The following is a 16,678-nucleotide window of genomic DNA, read 5'->3' as shown; positions in this document are numbered from 1 at the left end:
TTTCCATGATTATCATGGTTTTTGAGTTTAAAAAAAAAAAAAAAAAAAACTGCATGGCATGAAAATAAAATGTAGGCAGAAGAAAATGCTGCATTCCCACTCACACTTTTTTAAGTGGACAGTATCTTTTTTTTTCTCCTTCCAATTAGATTTATGGTCTGCATATATTTTAGGGTTTTCAGTATACTGTAGTTATTTTAAAATCTGAAACCCAATGTGTATTACTAATAAGTGAATAAATGATTTAAATCTTGAAACATTGTTTTTTTCAACACTGATTATTTTCAGTGTTTTAAAGGAATTAAGGTAAAGGGTCACTTTTTCATTTCCAGGAATTTACACTTTCCTACATTTTTCACTGTCAGTTAGTGCAAATAACAGGTGTGTATGTGTGTGTGTGTGTTCAGGTTAAACTTGGTAGATTGGGGTTAGCATACCTCAATCTACCAAGTTTACTCAAAAGTCAAAACATGAATGTTTTGACTTTAACATAGATGAATCTATATTTTTTAAATGCTTATTTATTATCTGTGCAGAAAATTTGCAGTGGACATGGATATTGTGAATGTGGTACCTGTAAATGCCTGGATACCGAAGAAGAAAGGTATAGTGGCACCTTCTGTGAAGATTGTCCCGTAAGTTTTGATTTTAGTTACAGCATTTAAATATTCCATTTGAAGCAATTATTTAAACTAATTAATTTAAAAGAAATGCACAACTTATCTGAAAAATTAATCTGATTTAATTTTGATTCTCATTCTGCATACAGAAATATGCAAATTTCAATATTGGACCAGAGTTCTCTGCACTCGATAGTGTTGTTTATGCGGTAGTTATTGTCACCAAGGTTGTGGTGTGTTGAGTGTTGATTTATTAGGAGCAAATAGTAATTATTTGTCAGCTTCAGATGATTTTTTGTTGTTGCTAGAGGCAGGTAGTGACAATGCCACTTCAAGCATATGAAACCTTGCTTCATTGTGCTATTGTAGTCTCTGAGCATCATCAGGCCAGCAGGAGCGATAGTGCTATTACAAATGGCTGTTGGAGGTGGTGATAAATATTATTGGGTTTGAAATCCTGAAATAGATGGATTTGTGTGAGAATTTCTTGCTTTGGTGTGCAATTTTTCCTTGTAGGCAACCATGACATGGTGATTAAACTTCTAACTTTCAAACTTTGCACACACTTTGAGTCCATATCTATTTTTTCTTCAAACTGGTGGGAAAATGTGGGGAATGAGCCAGCCTCTCTGTAGTTAGTGAGATCATTTTTGTAACACTTATCCTCCACCAACAATTTTTATTAATGTGACACAGAAAGTTAATGGTGTCCCTCTCTAATTCCTGTAACAACCCTATGTTATTCATCATCCAATATCTTTGCCAAGCTTCGATTATGGATATGATCCTTCCACAGGACCTTATGGTATTTTTGCTGGTGTCCTTTGTGTCAGGCACTCTTGATATTGTTAATGCTATGGAGAATGTTATGCTAGAAAGCATGGCATGTTGGGGCCATTAGCAGAATGTAATAACCTGACTGCCACCTCCAATAATAAATTTTTAAAGTTTACTGTATTTCTCTATTCATTTAGCTGAATAAGGTGATAGTGTTGAACAGTAGAAACATCATCAGGTCTGTAGGGTGCCTTAAAGAAATGTGAGAAAGGAGTTTAAGACCAAAAAATGTAAAATCATGACAGTGCCAATTTTGATGCAGAAAAAAGTGTTCACACATTCATTTAAGTCTACATTTTCATTGAACTTGTAGGATAACTTTGTTGCTAGTTTCACTCATTAAAAACAACACAATAGTTACTTTCTTCAGCTACCAAAATAAATGCATATAATATTTGCGTTATATGCATTTATCCGAAGTCTAGTCATAACTCAGTACAGTATTAGACATTGTGCATAATGGACAGTTTACTCGAACATTGTATCGTAATTGATGCAACCAACGCAGTTACATTTTCGAAGAGTTAATAATGGCCAATAAGAATGAAAAAGCAATAACATCTGGGCGCAGTATGAAGACTATAATTGTAAGAAAAAGACTGAATTTGAAAATTATAGACATTTTGAAGTGAATAGTTTCCAGTCAACGACAAGCAGATGTATGCCATAATTTAGTACTTGCAAGTTTAACTGTAAGAACAATTATAAAAAAATAAAGAATTAATTTTAGCAGCGGGAAAGATAGCTGTTCCACTGCAAGCAACTAGGGCTGGGCCGGCTATTAGGATTGAAATGGAAAGACGTTAACTCATTTTATTGACGATAATATCCAAGGCAGAATTCAGTTAAGTTAAATATAAAAAAAAGAGAGAGAGATTAGCCAATATGATGATCTGAAGAAAACTCACCTAAAAAAAAAAAATGTGGACCCATTTAAAACTTGTAAGGGCTGGTTGAATAGATTTAAAATCTAGGGAGAAGCCGTAAGTGCAGATCAAAGAACCGAAACTTTCAAAAAAGAGCGTTAAAATTATTGAAGAGGGGTATTGTGTGTTATACTTCTGAACAAGTTTATAACATAGATGAAGCAGGACATTTTGTGGAAATGAATGCCTAAAAGAAGTTTCATATTGAAAGAAGAAAAAAACATGCCAGGTTTCAAAGAGGCAAAAAAAAAGGATCGGGTGACTTTATTGTTGGATGGGGGGGGGGGATTTAAAATTAATACCCCTTTTAGTTTATTTAGAAGAGGGCCAAAGTTCAATCCAAAATCGACACATTTTTCATGATTAAATTCATCAATTAAAATCAATTTAGATCAATTAAATTCATGATTTTAATTGGAATTTTAAGTTTAATTTTGATACGTAAGGATGTAATGCAGAAGATGTAAAACGTATGTAATGCAGAATATTTTATATGTCAAATATTTGAATATTAAATATTTGAACCGACATTTGTGCATCTTTTCACTACCTTTTCTTATTGATTAGGAAATATCCTATGGCACCGACCGCAACTTACAAATACATATGTTACCTTATGGGAATGCGGTGCTCGCTTAGCTCAGATTCACTTAGCGCTCTGTTTTTCCGGAACGAATTATCAGTGTTAAGCGGGGGTTGCCTGTACAGAAATGACGATGACTTGAGGGTTGGCATCCAGTGTTACTAGTGGTATTTTGCTCATATGGTCTTTTTACACTAATAACCAGTTGGGCCAATTACCACCCAAGTCAGATGGAGTCATTGATGTGAAAAGAAAAAAATTTCCATTCCCTTGGTTAACTACTTGGTTTCATCGATGAATATATTTACAGATTCCCACATTGTAAAGGAAGAAATGTACTTGGGAGTATCCTGATGGCAGTAAAGCTCAAATAATCATATCATTGTTAATCCAATTAACAGTTTACATCTGTTGAGCTAAAGTCCCCTATTAACAGAATATATACTAAGAATATACTACCTTGGATACAAAGAAACTGAGATAAATTAAATGACCCAATAATAACTAAAAACTTCCAAGGACAAAGTAGAATAGGAATCATAACTGTTGAGGAATTCTCTTTAGAAAGGAAAACTCCATTCATTTATGACCTAGTCTCAACAGCTACTATAACCATCTTAGATGTAGCCAAAAGTACCAGAATAATATCTGGGTGCACCCACTCTCAGAACAATTGCATTAAGAAAGACAACCTGAAACAGTAGATTGAGGGGGGGGGGGGAATTGATAACCAAAACACCATATCCGATTTTGCCAGTATAAACACAAGACTGTATGAAAAACTGATACATTTGGGTGAAATAGTTTTGAAAAATTTGAGTACAGTGAATTATTTCAAAGTAACTGCCTAAAATGTATTGGTGTAGATATGTGAAAATTAAAAATGACTGTGAATGACCCTCATGTTGTCAATATGGCTATGGAAAGATTTGACTGGGATGAGTTAAAAAAAGAACTAACTTTTTAAATAAATAATTAAAATAAGTTTATTTTTCTTTCTAGTTGAAATAAAAAAATCTTCAAATTGAAAAAACTTCGTTTGTTTTAAAAAAAAAGCTGGAGAATTAGTAATATATTTTAACTTAGTGTGCAACCTGAATTCACACATTTTCTGTTGCACTAAAATTGAATTTTCATATTAATGAATGACAAAGTTCATACATTGTTCATACAAAGTTTCATACTAAGAAATGACAAAAGAGTTAAATATTAACATTAAAAATTGATATAGTAATATGTGCAAAGTAATAATAAGTTATACACCAATGAGCCAAAACATTATGACCAGCAAGTCATTATGTAAATTGAAGCGACTGCATGTGGACTATGGCGCATGCACGGGTCGGGACACGGTATGAAAAACACCTGATACTGTGCTCCGTTAATCAGTGTTACTGTTGTTCTTCAGATGGGAAAGGCAGCAGACTTAAGCGAGTTTGACAAAGGCCAAATTTTAATGGCCAGACGACTGAGTCAGAGCATATCCAAAACGGCATGACTGGTGGGGTGCTCACGGTCAGCCGTGTTAGTATCTACCAAAAGTGGCCTGAGGACAGAAAACCCACAAACTGCCAGTGGGGTGTTAGGAAATAATTGGAAGACCACGGCTCATCGATGCTTGGGGTGAGCAGAGGCTCTCCCAGATGATACTTGGCAACAGAAGGGCGACTGTGGTGCAACTAGCCAGTAATTGGAATGCTGGTGACAGGAATAATGTGTCACAACACACAGTACATCGAACCATGCCGAAAATGGTGCTGCGTGGCTGCAGGCCGCTCAGAGTGCCCGTGCTAACCATGGTTCACTGGCGACAGTGCCTACAATGGGCACGTGGGCATCAAAACTGGACCTTGAGTGATTGGAAGAAGGTCATCTGGTCCAGTGAATCACGTTTCCTGTTGCACCGTGTGGATGACTGGGTACATATGCTTCGTTTTCCTGGGGAAATGAATGTGCCTGAGTGCACCGTGGGACGAAAACAAGCCCAAGGTGGTGGTGTCGTGCTTTGAACAATGTTCTGCTGGGATACCCTTGGTCCAGTCATCCATGGGCCGGGCAGTCTGGTGTCTACCACCTACCTAAACATCATTGCTGACCAGGTACACCCTTTCATGGCAACGGTCTTCCCCTCTGGCGGTGCCATCTTTCAGCAGGATAATGTGCCATGCCACACCATCTGGATTGTTTGAGACTGGTTCACGGAACATGAGGAGGACTTCCATTTATTGCCCTGGCCTCCAAATTCCCAGACATCAGTCCCATCGAGCATCTGAGGTTTGTGTTGGAACAGCAACTCCGATCTGCGGCGTCTCAGCCACGGACCTTACAGAAGTTAAAGGATCTGCTGGTTATGTGTTGGTACCAGATACCAAAAGACACGTTTAGATATCTTGTAGCATCTGTGCCTCATCAGGTACATGTTGTTTTGGGTGCACGTGGAGGACCAACATCATATTGGATAGGTGGTCATAATGTTTTGGCTAATCGGTGTATATACTTATTGTATATCTGAAAATTTGGGTTATTAAAGTTTAATATGATATAATATTTCTAAGTACAATATAATATGCTTTCAAAATATACTCTTAAATATTTTTACTTTTGTAGTACATAGATGTTTATTTGCTGTTTTATTATTGATTTTAAAATTAACATTTAAGTAAAATAAAGTAGAAATTACCACTTTCTGTATGTTAGAAAAATAAAAAAACAGCTATGATGCTCAGTGAGTTCTACATTTATATTAATATATAGAAATAGAGAGGAATTTACCTCAATGCTTTTTTGTAGAATACGTCACCACAATCTTAAATGTTTTAGAAATTCCCACTCATTTACTTCATGTTACTTCTACCAAGACAGACCGTAAAAGCCCCGGTCCACTTTAGAAAGGAAGTTGTTCAAATTTGGTTTAATTATTTTAACTAATTTAATGATTTTAACTTTTATATACCACTATCATTTTTAATGATTTTATTATTAGACATAATGTCTTCTGGCACAAGGAGTTGTGTGTTGGTGGTTGGGTTGGGAGATCTTGACTATTGATCTGGGATATGTCGGACAATTCAAATGTCTTTGAAGGAAGGAAGCCATTGAGTAATAATTTTATATCCAATTGAATTCAGGAGGGTGTTGTGAAATATTCTACAAAAAAGCATTGCACTAAATTTCTCTATTTCTATATATGCATGCAGAATTGATTTGAATAAATAAGGGTTCCTTTGAAATAATTTTCAGCAGTATTCATTATAATGAAATTTTTCGGTACAGTGAAATGATTCCTGTGTCTGCAAGGAGTTCACTGTAACAGGATTTTACTTTATTTCAGACCAACTTATAATGTAATTGCATCTGTGTTTTTTTTTTTATTTTTACATGTTAAACTAGCTAGTTCTCTATTCATTCACCTTGGCATCCTTTTCATGCTTTATTTGTATCTTCCATTATGGTAGCTTTTTGTATACCCATGCTGCCATCCCAGTTAATAGAAGCCATGTAGTATCTTAGACTCTCATAATCCCCTTACTTTTAACACCTGAGACCTCACTTGTCATCAACCAACTTAGCATTCCATGATTTCTTTTTAATAACTGTTAGCCTAATCCTTTTGTAATAAAGCAGTCTGCACTTGATCATTCTCTCCTGAGATCTGATTTGGGAATGCATCACCAAGCAGGCTACTAGATATTTGAATCATTTAAGAATTTCCAGTATTACTTCTTGATATGGCACCAACTAGTTTCTTCAGTGATCCAGTTTCATCTAGCAGTGTGCCAAGTTTTAATTTAAGATCAGCAGGGGCAGTGCTAGATTAGCTGCCAACGACTGGCGCCCTAGGCAGATCATGAACTCAGCACCCCCAGACTCCAAGGGAAGTGTAGGCTTGTGGTCAGTCCTGCGCCCTAGGCAGCTGCATAGTTGGCGTAAGCCCTGAAGATCAGTGCACTCTCTACATCTGGGACACAGAAAATATACCAGATGTATGGAGACATCAGTTGAACTAGTTGGAATACATGTAGCGACTATACAAGCAATGAACTCATGATTCGCAGGTAACTTGCCAGTAGCCATTTCCAAGTCGCTTTCCTGTGTTGCAGCTTTTTAACTCAATCTTATATTAACCATTATTAAAGTAAAAATTATGAAACATATTGGAATATGTTCAATACAATGCTAATTATAATGATATACTTTTTAAAATATACTGTCCTACAATTTGTAACATTGAATTGCACAGTAATTAAATTTTATCTCCCATTTGAACTTAGAACTAAGGAAAATAACATCTGTGCCTTTAGAAGCCTCTACCTGCCAACTTTCCTGATTTATGATGACAAATCTTTTTTTTTTTATTTATTCAATTTGACCTTTCTCCATCTTTCTGCAAAAACTCCATTTTTCTTTGTCTTATCAAAAAAATAAAACAATAAAAACTATGTTGAAGTTGAATTTTTTTTTATTTTTTGAATTTCTGCTAATTTTTGTTATCAACAGGCTGTCAGTTATACTGTGATAGTCTGCATTACAAAATAGAAATGCCCTATAATAGCATTATTCTGTGCAGCATAAGGTCTCTTTCAGCGAGAGGCCAAAAAAATGCAACTTCAAGTTTCAGTTGACATACAAGACATATACTGTTTGACCTCTCTTTAACCGAAGTACTGAGAAGTAACTATCGAAGTAACCTGTACTGAGAAGTCACACTGGTCGACTGCTATCTACGTGTCCACGGTCATTGGCAAAGATTAAGGAATAATTCCTGACACGGACATTGGCTCTGGTCAACCTGTTTTCTATTGTAAGCAGACTATTAGAGAATTAGTAGAGAGCAATTTTTCCTTTATCCCAGAAATTCATCTGTTGTTTCGCAGAAATGAGTCATCCACACTTTCACTAAATTTCGCCTATCTGTTATGGTAGGTACAAGTTGTCCCTAAATCAGCTTTGTTTTAGCTGCTGTGCAAGTAACCTTACAATGTCTAAGAGGAAATCCTTGAGTATAGTGAAAAAAGTGGAAGTGCTTAATAGTATAGATCACGGCATTAAAAAAAGAAGAGAAGAAATCACTTTAAAATTTGGTGTCCCTGCCAATAGTGTGTCAACCATTCTGAAAAATAGTGTTTTGATCTCAAACTGTTTGAGGAAACAGGACCTGTTCGGAAGTGTGCAAAATTATGCCTGTATGAAGATGTAGATGAAGCTGTTTTTAAGTGGGTGAAGTTGATTCAAGACCAAAACTTGCTGATATCAGGGCCATTAATAAAAGAAAAGACTATGGAGTACACATCTTTTCTCATTCAAAGTACAAAATCACGAAGCTTCCAGAGCCAGCCTGCAGATAACCCCCAGAATAAAAACCGGGGTGATCCTTCAAGCCCTCCCACCAAACAGACATATGCTAAGGTGGTAAAGATGCACCCAGAAAAGCACGACAGATTAATCTCATGGTCAGCAGCTAAACCTCCCTCTCCTCTTGTCAGGCGGTTAAACCCACAGTCAGCAGATATGGTTCAATCAATTGACCCAGGCATCAAAGTTCCTCACGCAAATAACTATTTACCAGACACCAGATCATCAATACTTCGAAGAGACCAACACTCACAACACCTGTCTTCCATTTATAATATCACTGCTGTCCCAACTTGCGGGAAAATTTTCGTCTCAAGATTGAGCCCAGCTACAACGGGCGAAAACATCAAGATGATGTTGGACACAGAGTTCACAGCACAGGTAGAAGTAAAACCCGTCAAAACAAGATGCCCAAGTTATACCTCATTTGTAATTTTCTGTCCTCCGGATAAACAAAGCATAATTCTAGATCCCAAAATCTGGCCACCAGGAACCCTGGTTAAACCATTCATTGACAGGGTTCAGAGAGAAAATTTCACCACCAACGAAATCAACCATTCCACATAGCAACCAACAGATCAGGAACATATGAATCCGAAATGCCTTCAGCTCAGTTGCTTCATCCAAAACGTCAGAAGTCTCACCAACAAACTAAACACACTTCAATCCCTGCTCCTCATGGAAGAATATGAAATTATATGTATCACAGAAACATGGTTACCCAAGAGCAATCACCTAGATACCCTCACGCAGCCAACAAAGTATAGATCTCTAGAGAATTCCAGAGACGACAGAAGAGGAGGTGGAGTCGCACTGGTGTTCAGAGAACATTTTCAACCCACTAAAACTAAAACCAGCCAAACATCTAACTTTGAATCTCTTTCCACAGTGTTATCGTTCAATAATACCCAGATTCAAGTCTGTGTAATATGTTTTCCCCCAGATCATACTGAAGATTCAAGAGTGGAGCTACACAACTGGATAGCTACAAACTTAGAAACAAACATCAAAACCATAGTGACCGGTGACTTCAACATGCCTACACCACGCCATGAAGAAGCCAAGAAAGAACTGGACGCCATATTTGTTGCCCTGGGCCTCGTACAAAGTATTACCAGCCCAACCAGAGGTAATAGCACACTTGACCTCGTATTCCATAATCTTGACAGCATATCTATGATCACCTCTTCTTTTAGATTCTACTCTGACCACAATCCTATCACATGTGAAATCGTCTTACAAAAAAATCACAATTATCACTTGTCCAGAAAAGAAAACCAACCTGAGAGAGAACTAACCTTTTCTACTAAATTCCTGAAACCAGAAATCATCCTCAGACGTCTCAGAGAATTCAAATGGACACACCTATTCACTGTCCCTCCTGATGTAGCCCTAAGCCACCTAGCCGAAGAGCTTTATGGAATAGCCAAAGAGGGAGCTGCAAAAGAAATACGCATCACCTCCAGAACCTCTGTATGGTTTAATCAAACAATCAAGCAGACTTTTCTCCAGAAACAGAAGGCTTACAGACGATGGAGAAAATCAGCTGACGCCGAAAACTTCAGTGCCTATAAAAAGGCAAGGTCTCTCTTCTTAAGACAAAAACGACTTGTCTGCAACCAGTTTGCCCTGGATAAGTTGAAAAGATCTAAAAGAGTCCAGAAACAGAGCCATAAGCAAATCAATATGAAGGAAGAAATATTTAAAGAATGGACTGAGCTTACTTTTCAACAGACCGACCAGTCACATGCTCCACCCCCTGTTACACTTTTTGGCCCTCCCTTCAAACCTCCAATATCACTCATAACCATAACCCGAAACCATCTGATGGAGATCATCAAAAAACTTCCACTGAAAGCTGTTGTGGGTCCCGACCGGTTTCCTCTGTTTCTAATAAAAATCTGCAGTACATATATTATAGACCCACTAGTCCATATTTTTAATAAAATCTTAGAAAGTGGTGAGATTCCAAATATCTGGAACACATACTTTGTGCGGCCAGTCCCTAAATGCAGGGACCCCAAGCGGTCTCAAGATTTCAGGCCTATTGCCATCGGCTGTGGGTTCCTAAAGATATTTGAAAAAGCAATCCAGCCCACCATTGCAGACCACTGTTTCAATCACAGGCCTCCATACCTCCACACTGTGATTAAGGGAAGATCTACTAACAGCAACCTCCTAGACACCCTTACCAGAATCCAGAAAGCCCTCAACAACAGGACACAGCTTGATGTTATTTTCTTTGACATAAAAGCAGCCTATGACAAAATAGATATAACAGCTCTAATCACCATTCTCCAGCAGTACTTTAACATCACTGGAAGGACTCTCAGTATCATTAAATCAATCCTGGAACATAGACAGCTCATCATATCACATCGCAGATTTCAGACAACTTGCATTACTAATAGGGGTGTCCCACAAGGGGGAGTCCTATCACCAACCCTATTTGCCACAGCGCTGGAGCCCTTCCTGGCATCCCAAATGGACTTCCAATCATACGCTGATGACCTGAAACTTTATATTACATCCTCTGACCAAACTCAGGTTCGTAGCTCTACCTTGCAGGCAAGTAGAACCATACATAACCTTCAACAATATTTGGCTTCCATCGGACTACAGATTAACCAAACAAAGACAGCTCAAATGTCCTTCACCTGGAAGAAGTCATGCAATGACATTAATCTTACCATCAATAGATCACCCATTCAGAAAGCTAAAACGCACAAAGATCTCGGATTAGTGTGGGATGATGGGCTGACATTCCAGGCTCACCTCCTGAACACAAAAATCAAAATGTACTCCGCTATGTGGGCGATCCGCCAGGAACTAACGGGAATTCATGACGCCGACCTGGTAAAGAAATATGTTGTCTGATGTGTCTATCCTATACCTCTCTATGCCGCAACCATTTGGTCCTCTGCTCCCACAACACACTTCAACAAGTTCCTCAGCCTGGAATACTGGCTCCTGAAATGGCTCAACTGGCGGACTGGCAACCAATACACCATTTCTAGGGCTCAGTTCTACATAAATCTGGAAGTCACCCCATGGAAACAACAGATTGTGGCAGCAAACCTTCTAACACTTGCCAGACTAATCACCAGACGGCTCGACACCCCTGACATTACGGATTTAATAAAAACTCCACGCATTGCCGGAAGGAATCAAATGGACCCAAGGCTCCCACTCACAATCAGTTTGAACAACCTAAAAGGATTGAGACGCATGTTCCCAGGGAACACGGTAGATCTGATGAACAATTTAGCCATCGACCTGGATAGATTCTGTGAGCAGCATTCATACAGACGTCAGAAGCTAAAGGACACATATGTAAACATACACTTATGAGACGCCACCAGAAGGAAAATGCCACCACAATACATCCCGTTAAAGATAGGCGAAAAGGAAAATAAAGTGAAGCCATCACTGGTCCTCTCTTCCTTAGAATCTACTACTCCAAAGACACCTGGCTGCAATATTACGTTCAAGATTGAAGAATTGAAGAACCATGTGTAACAACCGGTGAAGGACTGCCTCATTTCTTTATATTTTGTATATTTCCCTCATGCTTATGTAATTTATAGCAATTTTGAGAAAATAATATCCTTTAATTCTTTCAATTATGTAAAATAATAAACACTAAGTTCTGTACCTGTCGGGGTAAGCATACATGGGCCCCATGTAACCGCCAGGCACATGTCCCTGTCTTAACCTCTGTAGGTAAATATCACCCCCCTAGCTTTTTGCTGTCCAGGGGGTGGCTCTTTGGCAGAGCAATAAACAGATTTAATAAAAAATAAAAAATAATAAATTGTTTTTAAATGTTAGAAAATTTTTTCATTCCCACTTATTTCTGATTTATTTCCCATATTTTGCTGTATTTCTGAGTTAAATTTCAATATTTTTCATTGTTGAAAAGGTCATTTCTTTAACGAAATTTCTCTATAATGAATTTTTTCAAGCAAATGATCAGTTTCGTTGTATGGAGGTCCAACTGTATATGCAAGACTTTCTGCATGTTGTAAAAATCTGAAAAATGTTTACCTTGTTTATCCATATGTAGATGTGATTTTTCGATTTCAAGCAGCAGAAAACACGAGACATTTGCAAACAATTAAGTGTAATGACAATATGCAGTGCTGTGTGTAGAAAGAAATGAAAATATAGAAATTGCACTTCATGGTGACATTGTCCTAGATGTTAAATATTTATTTGCATGTTTTGTCACCTTCTTCTGAGTTGTGAAAAATTACTGATCATGCAGGCACATTTTTCAGAAATGTTTCCCAATTGGGAAATAGCAAAAAAAAAAAAAAAAAATATGGCTAAGGAGAGAAAAGGTAGTGATATCCCTGAAATATTGGGCTGTTTTTGATTGTAGCAGATGGCAGTTTGTCTCTCAGTACCACTATTGGAAGGTGATCTACAACATTAGGCATCTTATGGACAACTTGAAAGCATATGGGATTCTTATTTTAACTGTTTAGCACTTAGTGTTGCTAATGTACTTGTAATGATATACTTAAAAACTGGAGTAATGGGGATATTAGAGGAGATTTAGCACTTTGTGTTTGGTAATAGGCTGTCCTTGTCATCTTATTAATTTGTGTGTCAAGTATGGAACTGCATGCCTTCCTATGAAAATGAATGCATACTTGGTGGAAATTTGCTACTGTGTAGAAAGAAGTGCTAAAAGAAAAAAATAGATTTAAACAGTTTTAAATGGTGTATATTGGCCATCTGTTGTTAAATGTGTAACTGGACCTAGAACAGTGTAAGCCTTTAACAAGTCTGTTTAAAAAAGTGGTGATAAAACCAGTATGAGCAATTTTCAGAGTTACAGATTGAAAAGTACAAGTGATCACTAGTGAATGGCATTGGCTCATGTTCAAACCCAGTTCATGATCCAAAAGTTTTGCAAGAAGGCAAAATGATGACCTCAAGAAAAAAACTTCTGAATTGCAAGCTTCTGGTAAAAGCAATATAAATGATAATTGATAATTCTAGGCATATTATCCTTGCTTATGCAAAACATTCTTCAAGTTTGTTGAATCAAAACTTTGCAACATATCTGAATAGGGACAAGTCTGCAATGGTATCTTTCATGAAGCAGTCAAAATCAGTTGTGAATCTAATACACATTCACAGACACAAATTTCTAGGTAAGCTAATGTTTGAAAACATACTGTACTGGTAAACAATCATATTGTTGTATTTTAATATAAGATGTGTACAGTATGTTATCAGTGAAACTTAATTTCTAGTGCAGTGTAGACTTACAAAAACCTCCTGCTTTGCCCAAAAATCTTTTGTTTTCCTCCTGCTTAGAAATGCCTGATCTTCTAGCCTTTTGAAAGTCAAAAGTTGTCAGTTTTGGAAGCCAATGAGAAACATCTTAGCACATTTTAGGAAACTTCTCCTAAATGGACAATGATATTTTATATAAATACATTTTATATTTTTAATCCATTGTAAAATTACACCAACTTGGCTTTCTTTACTTGCCAAATATCATTCTTACTGTTGGTAACCATGTGCCCTTATATTTCTCAGTCATAAAAATCAATGTTCCAAGTAGGTTTTTTTCACTTGTGCTATTTATATCTATAGTAACTTTTAAAAATATTGCAAACACAATCTTAAGATAAGTCTGGATAATACCTAGTTTTGAATTATATATATATATATATATATATATATATATATTATAATTTTTTTTCCTTCATTAAATTCACTTTGTAAATGTTAATTTCCTGAAAAGTTTTTTGTTTTGTTTTTTTTAATCATTCTAAGTATTTTTTGAACAGTAAGTCAGTTGTTTTGATCTTAAATAATAAAATGCTCTCTAAAAAAATTGATTTTTACAGAATTGTTTAATTTCAGACCTGTCCTGGAAAATGTGATGTCTTTAGGGATTGTGTAGAATGTAGAGCCTTCCCTGAAGATTATGATGGGTCACTGACAGAAGAAGATTGCTCTAATTGTTCCTTCATACCAATAACTACAAAAGACATAGAAGGTAAAAAAAAAAAAAAAAAAAAAAAAAATGCAAGCCAAATTTATTTTTATAGCTGATTACATACATTTTCATAATTAAATTTCTTATAAATTTATGCTATCATAGTGGCAGAAACTTCTGAACACATCTCATCCTTTTTCTGCCCAAAGCATTTCTATTCTGTTCAACTTTGTACAATAAATAAATTTAACAGGCTTAGCAAATATGGTATATTTGAAATACTCAGTGAAATTCTTATTTGAAAACTGCTGATTAATTTAAAAATATTGTTTTATGTCATGGTTTATGGATTGAAATCATTAGGAGTTAAATTATAGAAAACAACCTAGCAACTGTGTTTCACTCCACTGATTGCCAGTGGAACAGTGATCCCCCATGAATCACCCCATACTTTAGTGCAAAACCTCTGGAGAGAAATGGATAGATGAAAAGATCAGCAATTGAGTGATGAGTTTAAAGTATCTTAAGAGAATAAATTAAACTGAAAGCTAATAACCTAATTATGTAAGCCTGAATAACAGGCTTACTTTACAATTATTTAAATTATGATGAATGAAAATTCATCATAATATAAATAAAAGAGAATCTAACTTAACTGCTAGCTGTGTGCCTACAAAATAGTCCAGAGTTATCAATAAGTGAATTGAAAGAATGAAGAAAAGCTTATGATTACGGTATTATGAAAGTAAATTTAACATCAGAGTTAATAATTTTGATTATATAACCTTTGCTGTCTTGTCAACAACATAAATAAGCTTACTTATTTTTCATCATGCTCTTATCAAAAATTTGCAGAATTAAGTTCGACCTTATAGCTTTATCTTCTGGGGACAAATTAGATTAACACTAAAATATACAACAATTACGAAATAATAAATTACCAAATGTGTTTTATTGAACAAAAGGGAATTGAAGGTTTAATAAAGAAGGTATATAACCTTCTTTATTAAACCTTTTTTTCTATTAATCATAAAAATAAAAAACCTGAAATGGATGGTAATAAAAGGTTGAAGGACTTTGTTATATGCTAATTAACCAGTAAGGTCTTTTAGCACTTGTATTAATGAACTAAGTCAATTAGATATCTACAATCCTAAAGACTTGTGTGTGAAGAATATTGCTAATGATAAATTAGTAGACTAGTGAATTAGGGAATTGACTACAGTGCTGAATGCTATGACACAGCATGGTTTCTCCAGTAGGGTTATACTGATCTGCAAAAATTCTATTCTTTCCAAAATTTATGGTGTTTCTGGGTGTACTTTTGGTCTAATTCTAAAAATCCAAACCATTTTTAACTATCATGTGCATCTTTTTACAAAAACAGTAAAAATTGTTTTCTTAGATACACATTCCACATATACATGATGTGCTTCTTTTGTGACTGACATGTACAGATGGCCCACAAATGTTTTGGCACATTGAGACAGGTCTCAACATGTCATTTTCCGTCTTTTTGACAATGGATCTGGGAACAATCCAAATATATTTTGTTACATTTGTGGTATGTTGTGAAAAACATATGCTGCATATTTTGGAATTAAACCAGGTGACTAAGATAAAAGTCCCCCTCCTGTAAAGTGTGTGTGCCATGCATATGAGGAGGGCTTGCAATTATGTAAATGTTGTCAAAAGATAAGCCATGATATTTGCCATTCACATGGTGTGAAGGAAACTTTGGGATCATGTTAATGGCTGCTACTTTTGTTCTGTAGAGGTAGCAGATTATAGTGTGAAGAACAGGTAGAGCATTGTGTACCCAACAATGTGTACCTGTGGACCTGAACTACTGGTATCACCTCCACCAGTTGTTCTTGGACATATGGTATCAGATTCTTAATCTGACATTTGGGATCTAGAGAATTAGCATTACCATTAGTAGAGGCATATGATGCAAGAAAGCAAGCATTCTTTATAAGCATTCGCTTATAAAGAAGCTTTGTTGGTGGGTGGCCAACCTTTTCCTGTAACATACTACATATTAGTTAAAGCATACTACATATCCATAAGTTACTTAGGATTAACCTCTTCCACTAGTGATCTGTTCCACCAAATATTTTTCCTAACTACACTATGTAAGTTTATATATATGCTAAGTGCCAAAAAAAAAACCTCCCATTTTACCCATCCATTAGGCTCCAAATGTTTGTCTAGTCCTGCCTTGAATTTATTTAAGCTGTCAACTTCTACAATGACAGCTGGAAGTTTGTTCCAGCAATCAACCACCCACTGGCTAAAGTCAAATTTCTGCACATCTATTCTACAACTGTCTTTCCTCAATTTGAGTTTATGCCCCCTCATGTTTGTAATCTGTGCAAGAGGAAGAATCCCATTAGCA

At 36.2% G+C, this 16,678-nt stretch overlaps 1 protein-coding gene across 2 annotated transcripts in view; it reads left to right on the top strand.

Moving 5' to 3' along the window:
- The window catches only part of mys (position-specific antigen beta subunit myospheroid), a 326,956-nt gene that overhangs the window by 265,329 nt on the left and 44,949 nt on the right, over positions 1 to 16,678 (top strand). For both annotated transcript variants that reach the window (XM_090384150.1, XM_090384149.1), the window contains exons 17-18: positions 537 to 635; positions 14,205 to 14,340. In XM_090384150.1, coding sequence (XP_090240276.1) covers positions 537 to 635; positions 14,205 to 14,340 — 235 coding nt within the window. The remainder of the gene's footprint in view (positions 1 to 536; positions 636 to 14,204; positions 14,341 to 16,678) is intronic.

Source organism: Mastigoproctus giganteus, chromosome 10 (assembly GCF_048544385.1).
Source record: "Mastigoproctus giganteus isolate SK-2022 chromosome 10, ASM4854438v1, whole genome shotgun sequence".
NCBI lineage: Eukaryota > Metazoa > Arthropoda > Arachnida > Uropygi > Thelyphonidae > Mastigoproctus > Mastigoproctus giganteus.
This window is presented reverse-complemented; position numbering and strand designations above follow the sequence as displayed.